Source organism: Ruditapes philippinarum, unplaced genomic scaffold, assembly GCF_026571515.1.
Source record: "Ruditapes philippinarum isolate M1 unplaced genomic scaffold, ASM2657151v2 ctg538_1_1_1_1, whole genome shotgun sequence".
NCBI lineage: Eukaryota > Metazoa > Mollusca > Bivalvia > Venerida > Veneridae > Ruditapes > Ruditapes philippinarum.
Window position 1 is genome coordinate 231,189 of NW_026867197.1, and position 14,726 is coordinate 245,914.

Below are 14,726 nucleotides of genomic sequence, written 5' to 3' on the forward strand. Positions count from 1 at the left end.
GGAATTTAGTGGTTAGTTTGAAAAAATTTGAATTTCTTTTGTAGATATGTACTATTATAGAAAACAAATGGAATCATATTCGACTCTTATTTAGTACCTCGGTAGTAACAAATTATATATTGTCATTTGTTGTAGTCTTTTTTTTTGAAAGTTTTTTATTGTCGTTGGTGTAGGTGGGTAAAACATTTAACATATCATAAAGGAAATGGACGAAAAAAGGCTCTAAACACCTAAAAGCACACATTGTTGACCCGCTTTGATGTTAAACATACACACAAACCCGTGTCCTATCAATTCTTTGAAAATCAACAACACATGAAGTTGAACATGGCTGCAACACATTAAGATCCATAAGAGTTCCATATCCAAACATAAAGTGCACTATAAAACTGAGAATCATTGCTATGCTAAATAAAAATGCAATTACATGTATGATTTAATGTTGCAATTATTAACACTGAATTTGCATAAACATAAACATATTTGGTACATAATAACTTGCAAAACGTACTTATTAAGTGTTTATTGAAATACATGTTATGTCTCTTTCATATATAATTAAATCTTATTGTGTATTTTAAAGGAAGGAAATGAGTAATACCCCTCTCATACCCACTTGAAGTGCACAGTTTAAAGTGTATACATTTTACTTGTCTCTGTTTATCAACGTTTAATCATATTATTCGCTTGTATACGGAACATCGGATGTCTCAAACAGTTAATTTGATTTGAGATCTTGTATATAAGGAATAAAAAGTTTAAAAAATGAGCGTCCAAGGACGAAAGAAAAATAGTGATGATAATGTTGTGCCAATCTGTTGTAAATGTGAAGCTACAAAGAGGCGTGAAAGCGTATTTGGATATTGCAAAAACTGTCAAATTCACCTATGTTATAAATGTTATCAATGCCATAAAACGGATAAAAGTTCAGTCTATCATGACATGGAAAAGACGACTCCTATTCCAGCTAAGGACCCTTTACCAAAATGTCCACAGCATGAAGATGAAGAATTAAAATATCACTGTCGCAGACATGATGAAATAGGATGTATTGCATGCATGTTGTCACATAAGAGTTGCGAAACGGATTATATCCCTGATATATCGGTACAGTACGCTTCATTAGACGAGTATATAGACTTACAGGTCAGTATGCAGAGTCTCAATGAAAGGTTGTCTCAAAATTTGAAAAAAGTTAAAGAAAACTTATTGCTCAGTGAAACAGCATTTCAGATTACTACTGATGCAATTAAAGCAAGAAAAATAGAACTCATCGAGTACATAAACGAACAAGAACAGAAAGTTCGCAACGAAGCTGAGGCGTACATAAAAGAAAGTAAAGATAAAATGGCGAAAGTTCAATCGGACTTGAATCAGCTTGAAACAGAAATGCTAAACACAAATAAGGTGTTAAGCAATTTAAAAAAGGAGAAAAGGCACAATCTTTTATTCATTGAAGCTAAACATGCTGCTAAAGTAACGGTCAAACATTTTGAAAGGATGTATGAAATTTCTGCGAGAAATCTTGTTAACGACATGTCATATCTCCCAACTACAAAACATATCAAAGATGACACCATCTTTGGCAAAGTAGTTATTGAAAATCTGAAACAAAGACAATATAGCTCACCAGAATTATTGGACAATAGAGAATCAACTCAGGTTAATATCAAGTCCGAAAGTGACAAGAAGGTGTGCTATGCAACTGGACTAGCATTTCTATCGGCTGATCATCTCGCTATAGCAGACAAAGCCAATAAAAATGTGAAAATTGTGGATGTATCTCACGACAAGATTGTTTCTCACATTGAGTTAACATCGTCTCCCCGAGATATAACGGTAATACCACCGGACCAGCTTGCCGTGACACTTAGAGATGAAGAACGTATTCAGCTGTTGACAACGTTGAAAGGGTTGACAAAAACAGAACAAATACAAACAAATGGAAATTGCCGAGGAATAAAACATGATGACGGGAAACTTATTGTGGCCTTTGACAGTATGGTGCGACCAAAAATAGAAATCTTAAGACTTAACGGAGATGTACTGTGTACTTTCCAACTGAATGAGTCTGGGTCTATGATATTCAGTGAACCAAAATGTATAGGTTTGAGTCCAGATAGCAGTCGAATGTATGTTTCAGATTTAAGTAAAATGTGTATCTTTAACTTGTCAAGATTGGGAAATGTAAATGGCACCTTCGGTCGGCATAGGTACATGGGCCTTGCTGTTAGCGCAGGCGGCTCTGTATACGCATGCTCAAAGTCAAGTAACTCTGTATACCAGATGCAAGACGATCTGTCAAACGATGAAGCAGTGTTGACGATCATTGACGGTATTAAAGCACCAATAGCTCTTGCTATTTCTAATACAAGGAACGTGCTATATGTGAGTTGTGGGAGCAATGATGCTGATGTCTCTAACAAATTACACGTGTTTAAGATTAAACATAAAAATGAGAACACCTCAATAGATATTAGTTCAGAAATAGCATAATGATATGTTTTGGAGTCCAAGCACTGGTGTCAATAATAAAACTTCCCACACAAAAACAGATATATGCAAGCGTCCGGCAATATACTTGTACATTCAAATATCTCTTTATCTGTATAAAGATATACTACACATCACGGTCAAGTATACTTTGTTCGTTTTTGACCCATTTGTGTTTGCCTATTCATTCGGTTAAACCCCCGCAGACATGTATTTACACAATTTTAGCATATATTTCATGTCTGAAGTACACATATTTTGAGTTTTATTGTCCTATCATACATTTGGCTATACAGAGAATAATAAAATATTGCAATGGATGATTTGATCAGTTAAAGGTTTTGTGTTCTGCTTTTATGGCGAAACCTGATAATTTTTATATAACATTGTTGTTTTCTTTATCGTATTGATGTTTTAAAATGATAATAAAAACAGAGATATTGTTTAAAATATGTTTTAATAAATTAGGAATCGAACGTACTACCTCTGTAATCCGCCCACTGAGCTACCTGTGTTTCGGAATTACTGTTGCTTAACGATAAGATATTTTTATCAACAGTTTGGGCTGTTACTTGAAATTAATTATAGCTGTCATATGTTGCTGTACAGATCTTAATATCCGTCCCCAAGGGACTCGCCAATCGGCAGGTTCCCGAAGGACGGATATTCCGATCAGATTGGAAATTTATATCCTTACACCCTTAACTATTTTCGTACAGTAGCATATGAAATAACTTCATTCACAACGGCGAAATAACGTCATCCAAAGCATGCCATTGTATAGCACGCAACTCATCTGGCACCCCTATGATAGATGAAATATCCGGCATGGGTAAAATTAACGCAAACACCAGTCTGATATGCAAGAAATACTCTGTCAGTTTATGTTTATAAATGAAAGTCTGGGTTTCTATGTAGTGATATAAAGCCCATAGTATTCAGAGTATATCACTCATAGTGTTGTTAACATAGCTTTGCCGATTTTTTTGTCCTACGTATTAAGTTATGATTCCCTATATATGTATTGTGTATCTTGTTCTTTCAAAGCATATTTCTCGATTCAATGACAATTACTGCACTAAAGTAATCTTTTTCCTCCGCAATGATGACATTATTCCGCTGTTAAACTCATTTTTAAGTAACAACTGCGCTGATAAACTTTTTGGGAAACCTTTAACTCTTGACAGACATTTGCTCAATCGTATTTTAAGTACCATAAAAAGAGAATTTCAAGAAAATTTATGAGTTGACAAATTTGATTTCATCTGTTCTTGAACGACACTTGATATATTGTCCTTGCGACAGTGAACACTTTCAGGGCTTACTTACTTTAAGTAATTAGACAATAATCCCATTTAGTCTTTCGATTGTTATTTTATTTCCAATGTCAAGTTGTTTTCCAAGTATTTCTCTTTAATCATATACATGTATATAGTAACATGTAGGGGCTGATATACATTATATAAATCAGAATAAACACTTGAATGTTAATAAAATAAGGAAGATATTACATTACGTTGGTATCATTGTTAACTTAACGGACATAAAATAATAAGAGTATATAATTAAGAGACAATTGTTCTGTTAAGTTAATGTAAGTAAGACACTTGAAGTTGTTGAAATACATTCCTGCTTTATATTAAATTCAATGGGAAGAAAATAAACGTAATAATTTTTTGTCTTGTTTTATAACAATTATTGCAATACCAGTTTAGTCTCTGACAATATGGCATCGTAAGTTGTTGAAAGATGCCGGAAATGGATGATAATCAGATAAAAACTGAATTCAGACTAAATCGGATAATTTCAGTAAATTGCAGCTACGTGCTGAATGACCCCGAAAAACATAGTATTGAGGTATTGAATCAATAAATTCTTTAAAATTTCATTATTAAACATAATGTTATGATATCGTTAAAGCAGCATACCTGAAGATCCATGTTTATTTTCATAACAATTCGGAAAATGTATTTAATAGTACAATATTGTGAAGTGAACAAAGGAAGCAGTTTACACATACAATCTACGTAAAATAGCCCCAACTGTAATATATTGTTGATTGCTTTGTTTTTCTTTTTGTTCTTTTTTTTCAATATGGTATACATGTACATTTATATAATCACACAACGACGTGACAATCCATCAACATGTCCATACGCACTCGTGAAAATAATTTTCTTACTTCTTTGTGTGATATAACATAGCATAGTTACAGAACAACTAAATATCCTCTATTTACATGTACGCACATTTTTGAGTAAAACGTTTATATTATGACTATTCACGGTAATAACGCCGTCCTAGAACCTATCAGATGACCTTTAATCGACCATTATTCCAGAACAAAGAAGACGAATATTACGAAACTTGATTGAGCATTCAGATTTTTTTCACCATATTTTTACTGTGTTACTAACACAGCAAGGGCCATTTTTTATATATCTAAAATTTTCATGAAAATTAGAGCAAAAATCTTGAGCAAGCTGCTTTGAGGATATGATGTCACAGTTACGCAGTATTTAAATTTTATGTTTATATCATGTCTTGGAAATAAGATGATTCTTGAATGTATTCAAAAAGTGATATCTCATTTTTCTGTACGAAATCTGCTGTGGTCATAGTATTATTTTTACAAAAGCTATAGCTCTTAAATTTGGTTTGCTATTGCTAATCATGGTCATGCAACTACATAGTTAGGTAAAGAAGCAGACGCTTGTTTTGGTTGAGTCTATTATGTTTTGTTTTGTTTAGGGGTGAGTTGTCATACACTAATTTACAATTTATATGCATTTATTTTTTTCCAATGATTGTTATTATCTTAAATGCACCTGGGATTGTTGTTTTATCAATTCATTTGTAAATAAGATTGTTATATGTCTTTTAACGGCGTCGCATGGGATGGAAAACGCCTTTTTCATATTTTATTGTAATCAATATTTACAAACTGTGTCTTTCGGGTTTTTTTATCAATAAACATTGTATAACCAATAATGATGTTAATATGAATAAATAATCATATCTCAAATCTGCGTATATGATTTACAATGAAATTCTACCTTTAGTGTATTAAAAAGGATTTTAATTTCCTGTATTTTTATTTTGTGATTATGCTTCAAAGCAGTCAATTGACCGTGAATTTTCTTTTCATATTTTGATTTCCTTGAAATCATTTTTCTCATCTGAAGGCATGCAATTTTAATATGATGATACATTAATTACATTCCATGAAAATGTTTAAAGACATAAAATATCTCATGACATGTTTGTTCATTTTACATAACACCTTTAATGCAGCAAACATAAAAAGTCTTCACAAAAAGAAGTATGCAATCGTACCTATAAAAGATACGAATGTATGTAATATTTTTCTTGTTATTTATTCCTGCAATATTTTGAAATATAAATGTTGGTATTTCAGTGCACATTCATTACCTGAGTATTTTGACCTTATATAAGGATGGTTCCACATACTATATTCAAAAATGCACATCGTGATATATTGATATCATATAAAGACACATTGACATCAAATATTGTTCAGTTGACTACATATAAAGATGGATCCACATAATATATTAATGAGTGCACATTGTATACGGAAAGGTTGACTCAATATATTGCTAGTTGGACATAACAACGTTCAGGTTTATAATAATAAGACAGTCAAGGCTTTCCATATACTTGTATATGTCTATTCGTGCAACAAGTCGTTACATGTACTTAAGATGGCCTACAATTGACACGGTACTCTTTAACAATAAAATATGAGCTTCGTCGTTATAATAATTTACATGCTAAGATACATGTATATAGGAGTATATGTCAAGCAAAACGATGATTCAGTTTATTCACGTTGCATTTAAAATCCATCAAATACAACGACGTCACTTATAATGTTAAAAAGCGTTATAAATCAAGTTTTCTTCGTCTGGAGATAATAAAATTTGTCTTGGATGATTTAGAAAAGATTGCATTTTGAGAATCTTTGAAAAAAGTAAAATGTCAAATTTGACCACTATGTTGGAAATGTCATGTCACTGCTCATGCTTATATTGCAGTTAATTAGTATGTAAATCAAGTAAACGGTCGTTAAAAGCTGTCGGTCGTTGCAACGAGTGTGTGGAAAACTTATGCGACTCCTGCCTCAAAGATCACAATAGAATTTATGGGACATATCATGTAGTAAGTATAACTATGCCAACTACATCGACAAATCTGTCAAGTGGTAAGTTACAGAGCTGTTCCTTACATCCTAAAGAACATGTGAAGTTGTACTGTCGAATGAATGGCAATCTCAGATGCGTCATTTGTATGACAGTTCCACATATACAGTGAGATATTGATTATATACCTGACGTATCAGAAACATTTTTGACAGACGCAAATGACAATATAGGCTCTAAATCAAACTTAGATACTTTGAAGAAAAGGTGTGATGTTGGTTTGCGAGAAATTGGTCTCCATACTGCTACTTATGACGATGTCATGAGATCAATTGAAAACAAAAGAACCAAAATCTTGGCGAAGCTTGATGAAATCGTAAATAAATCGAAAGATCAAGCCAATGAATTTAGGAAAACAAACCTAAACAAAATGCAAGAATTGAAAGAATCATTTCAGTCAATTTTAAACAACATAAACGAAATGGAAACCAAGACGAAACAGTTGAAAACTGAAAGAAAATTCAATTTACTTTTATATATTGTCATTTGGTGTAGTCTTTTTTGAAAGTTTTTTTTTTATTGTCGTTGGCTAAGGTGGGTAAAACATTCACATTTCGATAAATGAAATGACAGAAAATAGGCTCTAAACACCTCGTCTGTCATACGTTTAGATTTTTCACAAAATATATCCGAAATTTCTTGCTTGTTTGGCGCCAACTGTCAAAGCTTGATTTCTAACTTTTCCACCTCCATTCGGAGAGTCACAAATACATACAAAGCTACCAAAATGCTTAGTTTCGAGTAAAAACCCAAAAATACTGCTCATTTCCTACACACAAGCAAGAAAGAATTACAATGACAGAGAAATATCAGAAGTTTCCAGTACCTCCAAAACACCATGTCTGAATTATTAAAAAATTTGGCCGGGGCCATCAATCGAATATGTCCCCTGCCCCCTAAATAAAAATGCAATAACATGTATGATTTAATGTTGAAATTATAAACACTGAATGTGTATGCATAAACATATTTGGTACATAATAACTTGCAAAACGTACTTATTAAGTGTTTATTGAAATACTGGTTATGTCCCTTTGATATATAATTACATCTTATTGTGTATTTTAAAGGAAGGAAATGAGTCGATTTCTAGGAAAGAAAATATATTAAGCATGTGTGAAAATACATCATTATTGTTAAAAAGGAATCTGTTATTTATCCTTTTACACCCTTTTTAAAACTTTACCTCATGAGAAAAGATTCCATATCGCTAAATGTCAAGACTCCATTCGTTTGATAATGTCCAAAATGTTTGATATATGTGTAATGAAATTTGATACAAAAATTCATGATTTTATGTTTATTAAAATCTTTGATACATTGTGTCTGTATTTTTTTCTTCTTTTCAAATTCGCTCGCAAAACTAAATGAAATTATAACATTATAAGCAGATTGATGTAGATATACCAGACGTATACTCGCGAACAGCATAAACAATTTAAAATAGCTTAACATGTTTTTCCTTCCTTTTCGTTCTTTACGTGACAATTCTAAATCAGATTGATCTTTCAATGCTGATAAAATGGAAACAATTAGGGATCTAGGGCCAACACTGGCTCAGTGTATAATTGTCACATTTAATTGCAGATACTTACGGTGTCACAAAGGTGTCATTTGTGCGTTTTTATTTATCTCTTGGGCACGAGATACTATGACGTTGCCACCAGTTACTAAGTCATGGGCACGAGATAGTTAAGTCGTGGGAACGAGATTCTATGTCATGACCACGAGTTACTAACTCGTGGCCACGGGTTAATTAAGTCGTGGCCACGAGATACTATGTCGTGGGAACGAGATACCATGCAAATACTCCCCCAAGAGAACCCTCCCTTGTCTACCTAGCAACCGTATGCGTATTCAACCAATAACTGGTTTCTCAACCTGTGTACTTGTCAAAATTGTCCTGTATTGTTCAGTCCGATATACACGGATGACGGCATGATATTGATAAATATTTTATTTTTATTATCAGACATTGTTACTGTTTTTATAGCTTAAAGATAATCCGTTAAGGATTATTCGTTTAATTACAGCACACTGCTTCAACACATGTCCTAAAACATATACGTGGTTAGTCGCAAATAAGAATCTAGTTTGCATTGATTTATGTATGAACCAAAGGAATCCAACATGATAACTTGTCAATGGTCAATAAAAGTGGTCTGAAATTGTTCTCGGTTTTTGAACTTTTATGGAGCAAACAGTCTCATTTTCCCCATTTTGACAGCTATATAATTGAAGCGTTGGAAGAATTTGGGGTAACTGTTAAACAAATGAAATTCAATGAAATATCATGAAACAATCTAAATTATTAACTACTCCATCACTTAAATAATTCAGAATTATCATAGATAAAATAATTAGGGTATATTTCTATACTGAAATTAGATCAGTCATGTTTTCAATACACATCTGCATCTGTCAGTTAACGAGAATATCAAGGTGTTCAAAAAGTAAGTATTCATTATGATTGTACGATACCTAAGACAGCACGTATATCGAAAAAGTACATTTCTATGAAAACATCTAGCCAGAAGAGAAATACAACAAACCCTTCAGATTTCTGCAGACGAGAATTATTTTGCACAGTGTACTCGTCCAATCTCACCAGCCTAAAAAATACATGTACCTATATATACATTATTTCAAAATAATTTCCTACTAAAATTTTATACAACATTTTAACAAAATAGTGTATAATCGTTGACAGGTTTAAAGTGAAACACTTATTACATGATAAGATAACAGAGGAAAAATATTCATCAAAGTTTAAATGTTCATGACAGTTATGTTTTTAAATTTTTCGACAAGAAACACATTTCATATTTATCTCTATTGAATTTTATTATATATGTACATATTTTGCTATATCTGTTGTATATGTATATGTTTATCAAAAGCAAAATTAACACGTGTCATATCAAACTTCCATATCAAGATATCCTGATGATAACAAATACCCCTCTCATACCCACTTGAAGTTCACAGTTTAAAGTGTGTACATTTTACTTGTCTCTGTTTATCAACGTTTAATCATAGTATTCGCTTGTATATTGAACATCGGATATCTCAAACATTTAATTTGATTTGACATCTTGTATATAAGGAATAAAAAGTTTAAAAAATGAGCGTCCCGGGACGACAGAAAAATAGTGATGATAATGTTGTGCCAATCTGTTGTAAATGTGAAGCTACAAAGAGGCGTGAAAGCGTATTTGGATATTGCAAAAACTGTCAAATTCACCTATGTAGTAAATGTTATCGATGCCATAAAACGGATAAAAGTTCAGTCTATCATGACATGGAAAAGACGACTCCTATTCCAGCTAAGGATCCTTTACCAAAATGTCCACAGCATGAAGATGAAGAATTGAAATATCACTGTCGCAGACATGATGAAATAGGATGTATTGCATGCATGTTGTCACATAAGAGTTGCGAAACGGATTATATCCCTGATATATCGGTACAGTACGCTTCATTAGACGAGTATATAGACTTAGAGGTCAGTATGCAGAGTCTCAATGAAAGGTTGTCTCAAAATTTGAAAAAAGTTAAAGAAAACTTATTGCTCAGTGAAACAGCATTTCAGATTACTACTGATGCAATTAAAGCAAGAAAAATAGAACTCATCGAGTACATAAACGAACAAGAACAGAAAGTTCGCAACGAAGCTGAGGCGTACATAAAAGAAAGTAAAGATAAAATGGCAAAAGTTCAATCGGACTTGAATCAGCTTGAAACAGAAATGCTAAACACATATAAAGTGTTAAGCAATTTAAAAAAGGAAAAAAAGCACAATTTTTTATTCATTGAAGCTAAACATGCTGCCAAAGTAACGGTCAAACATTTGGAAAGGATGTATGAAATTTCTGCAAGAAATCTTGTTAACGACATGTCATATCTCACAACTACAAAAGATATCAAAGATGACACCATCTTTGGCAAAGTAGTTATTGAAAATTTGAAACAAAGACAATATAGCTCACCAGAATTATTGGACAATAGGGAATCAACTCAGGTTAATATCAAGTCCGAAAGTGACAAGAAGGTGTGCTATGCAACTGGACTAGCATTTCTATCGGCTGATCATCTCGCTATAGCAGACAAAGCCAATAAAAATGTGAAAATTGTGGATGTATCTCACGACAAGATTGTTTCTCACATTGAGTTAACATCGTCTGCCCGAGATATAACGGTAATACCACCGGACCAGCTTGCCGTGACACTTAGAGATGAAGAACGTATTCAGCTGTTGACAACGTTGAAAGGGTTGACAAAAACAGAACAAATACAAACAAATGGAAATTGCCGAGGAATAAAACATGATGACGGGAAACTTATTGTGGCCTTTGACGGTATGGTGCGACCAAAAATAGAAATCTTAAGACTTAACGGAGATGTACTGTGTACTTTCCAACTGAATGAGTCTGGGTCTATGATATTCAGTGAACCAAAATGTATAGGTTTGAGTCCAGATAGCAGTCGAATGTATGTTTCAGATTTAAGTAAAATGTGTATCTTTAACTTGTCTAGATTGGGAAATGTAAATGGCACCTTCGGTCGGCATAGGTACATGGGTGTTGCTGTTAGCGCAGGCGGCTCTGTATACGCCTGCTCAAAGTCAAGTAACTCAGTATACCAGATGCAAGACGATCTGTCAAACGATGAAGCAGTGTTGACGATCATTGACGGTATTAAAGCACCAATAGCTCTTGCTATTTCTAATACAAGGAACATGTTATATGTGAGTTGTGGGAGCAATGATGCTGATGTCTCTAACAAATTACACGTGTTTAAGATTAAACATAAAAACGAGAACACCTCAATAGATATTAGTTCAGAAATAGCATAATGATATGTTTGGAGTCCAAGCACTGGTGTCAATAATAAAACTTCCGACACAATGAAGTGGTTTTTCTTCCAGCAAAGTATTCCATCATTATCATCGTCATGTGTTTAAGCATTATTTGTTCTTGTATAAGAATGCAATACTGTATGTTATGCAAGCCTGTACAAGCTATCTGTATATAGTGCCTATATATCTGTCTTCAAGGAAGTGATTTCAACCTGCCATTTTCAGACATTATTCCAACATAAGTTAATGTGACAGATATCATTAACGAATAATAATGTTCTTAAGAATGGTTATTGATTATGCTAACACTGATGTTAAAACTACTTATCTGTGACACTTTTCCTTTAAAGTTATATCTTATAGTCATTTGTTCCTCACTGTTGATTCGGAAATCATGTTGGAGTAGTAGTAACACAGTTGTACGGTGGACCAAACTCCGAAATATGACCAGATATGTCTTGAAATCAACGTTAAAACATAGAGACAAGCGAACCAACAAACGACCACAAAATGACTTTTGTCCTGACGAGCGAAATATTATTGAACTTGTTGTATGGATTCGTATTTACTGAGCGATTCTGTGCTTTTACTTACTTGCAATGAATATATTTATTAGATTGTGTATTTCTTAATTTTCAAACGTCCAATTTAGCCCGTCCAATCAGATCGCTAATTACAACACAGGTATCAGACACCAAAATGGCTAAGACAAGTAAAAAAAATACCGTGAAAAAGATATATCGATAGAATATTAATATTTGTTAGACTTGAATTAGGTAAGCTGTGGAATTCTAAATATTTTTATTGATCTTAATGAATGATCCAGCGATATGCAAACATGATCTACTGCCACCTGTGACTCGAATGTGATTGATACAAGTTGCAAGATCTTGTTTCGCAATCTGTTTAATCTTTACTTTACTGCACAAAACTATTTGTTATTTTATTGCGATCAGAGACACTCAACAAAAGAAGTATAACCTTCAATGTATCATATATTACCTAAATCTTTAAGGCTGCTCTACACAAATTAAAAGATCTTTTAGAAATTATATTTTCAGCCTACCCAAAACAGATTAGTTGATTTTCACTAAAACGTATTGGTACGAGGGTTGTTCGGAAAGTTTTGAGACTGGGTCAATATTTAGCGTTGGAAAAGATAAAATCAAACAAGAGTTTAATATGTATTACTTTAATACCTCATCTACTATAGTTTAAAATTTCATAACAATAGCTTCATGTATACAAAAGCTACAAAGCGTTAGGCACAAACACTACCGGTGACCGGGCGCACGCAACGACGTTATTCGACGTTGCCGTTATTTCCAGAGTTTAACGTCACCGTAGAAAAGTCAACTGCTACTCCTTTTCAACGTATCTTCCTTCACAACGTACACATTTCTCATGCCTCGTAACCCACTTGGCGAATACATTTCTATACCAGTCAGATTTAAATGTTGCAATAATGCTCATAACTCTAGAGCGCAGTTCAACTAGGTCCTCAAACCGGATTCCTCGTAGTTCGGATTTGATGGCCGGAAAAACGGAAAAGTCCATTAAATGTTTCCTTGTCTTTTGTTGACTTTCTGCCATCCCGAAACTCTTTATGCCATCTTAATACCAATGGTCGACTAACAGTACGTCCGTTGTTTGCCTGTTCTAGAAGTTGCTTAGTTTCTGTTGGCGTTTTCCCAAGATTAACGCAAAACTTAATAAAAACACGCTGTTCCTCTTTTGACGGTGTTTCCATAGTCGTTGTCTTGTCGCGCACGTATTGCTAAAATGATCTGCGGTAACGGCTTAAACAACTAGCGGAAATGACATCCTTAAGTTGGAAGTGACGTCATAAAATTTTCGTGACGTTTGGCGCAATTTTAGGGGCTCTTTTTATTCAGTAAGAAAAATTATAACAAGAAAATAGTCCGTGCGCCAGGATGCGTAGATAGGTGTTGCTATGGAAACGATTATATGCCGTATAGTAACGTTACAACGTTTTAAAGACATAACTCGGACAAATAACATATTAAGCTATAATTTGTATTAAATAATATTCGCAGCTGTAATTAGAAACAGAGAAAATCATATTGTCTCAAAACTTTCCGAACAACCCTCGTACAAGTACTTTTTTTACTACGCTAAGAAACTAAACATGTAAACAATCAGTTATATAATGCTAGGAGTTGAAGAAAAAAGTCTACATAATTTAAGTAAATTTACAGATATAACAGTATATAGTATATATATATATATATATATATATATATATATATATATATATATATATATATATATATATATATATATATATATATATATATATATATTATATATATATATATATTTATATATATATATATATATATATATATGCAGTCACATTCCTCCATTTACGGGGCATCGGTCTATTTGAGACCATACTTGTGGGGTATATATTTAATGTGGGGCATACATAAGGCCTCGCAACTCTGGCATGTTTAAAACAATGTATGGGGCGTAGGCTACCCTTCTAACATAGTGCCCGTAGGCCGGTTTTAGTAGTAAATGATATATGTCCCACAAATGTATATATTTTTAATGGGGTTTTTATGTTATTGGTCAATATGTTTTCACCTATGGTAAAATTAAATATATAGTTGATATATATAACTTAGTACCCCTTAGTTCTGTTGTTTGGAAATGTCATATATGCCTACATAGTGGCATATATAAAAACTGCCTGCATGAAATAATGTCACTCAACTCGGTCTTATAATAGGCCCCTTAAGTGAAGATATGTGTGAATATATATATATATATATATATATATATATATATATATATATATATATATATATATATATATATATATATATATATATATATATATATTTATATATATATATATATATTTATATTTATAATTATGGTTGTAGGAACCTAAAGTACAAAATTTCTACCTGCCATTTGTTCGGATTTGGTTGTGATTGAGCACTTTTAAGTCAGACATATGTTCAATCATAATTCATAATTCATTATTTACATTCGTTATACATTATAAAAGTTTACAACCTCTTCTAATTGTCAAAACATCTAAAACGACGTGGTAGAAATAGATCTACTTTCAATCCGCATTAAGTCCAATATATATATATATATTTCAATAACCCTAAATA

At 32.7% G+C, this 14,726-nt stretch overlaps 2 protein-coding genes across 2 annotated transcripts; both read left to right on the forward strand.

The window, feature by feature from the left end:
- Window positions 1-400: 400 nt before the first annotated feature.
- LOC132735237 (uncharacterized) lies at window positions 401-4,143 on the forward strand. The gene has a single exon (XM_060722170.1). It carries the CDS (start codon window positions 766-768, stop codon window positions 2,494-2,496), a length of 1,731 nt encoding a protein of 576 aa, XP_060578153.1. The 5' UTR covers window positions 401-765; the 3' UTR covers window positions 2,497-4,143.
- A 5,697-nt stretch (window positions 4,144-9,840) lies between these two features.
- On the forward strand, window positions 9,841-11,571 carry LOC132735249 (uncharacterized). The gene is made up of 2 exons (XM_060722185.1): window positions 9,841-10,411; window positions 10,535-11,571. The coding sequence occupies exons 1-2, from the start codon at window positions 9,841-9,843 to the stop codon at window positions 11,569-11,571; spliced, it is 1,608 nt and encodes a 535-aa protein (XP_060578168.1).
- Window positions 11,572-14,726: the final 3,155 nt, after the last annotated feature.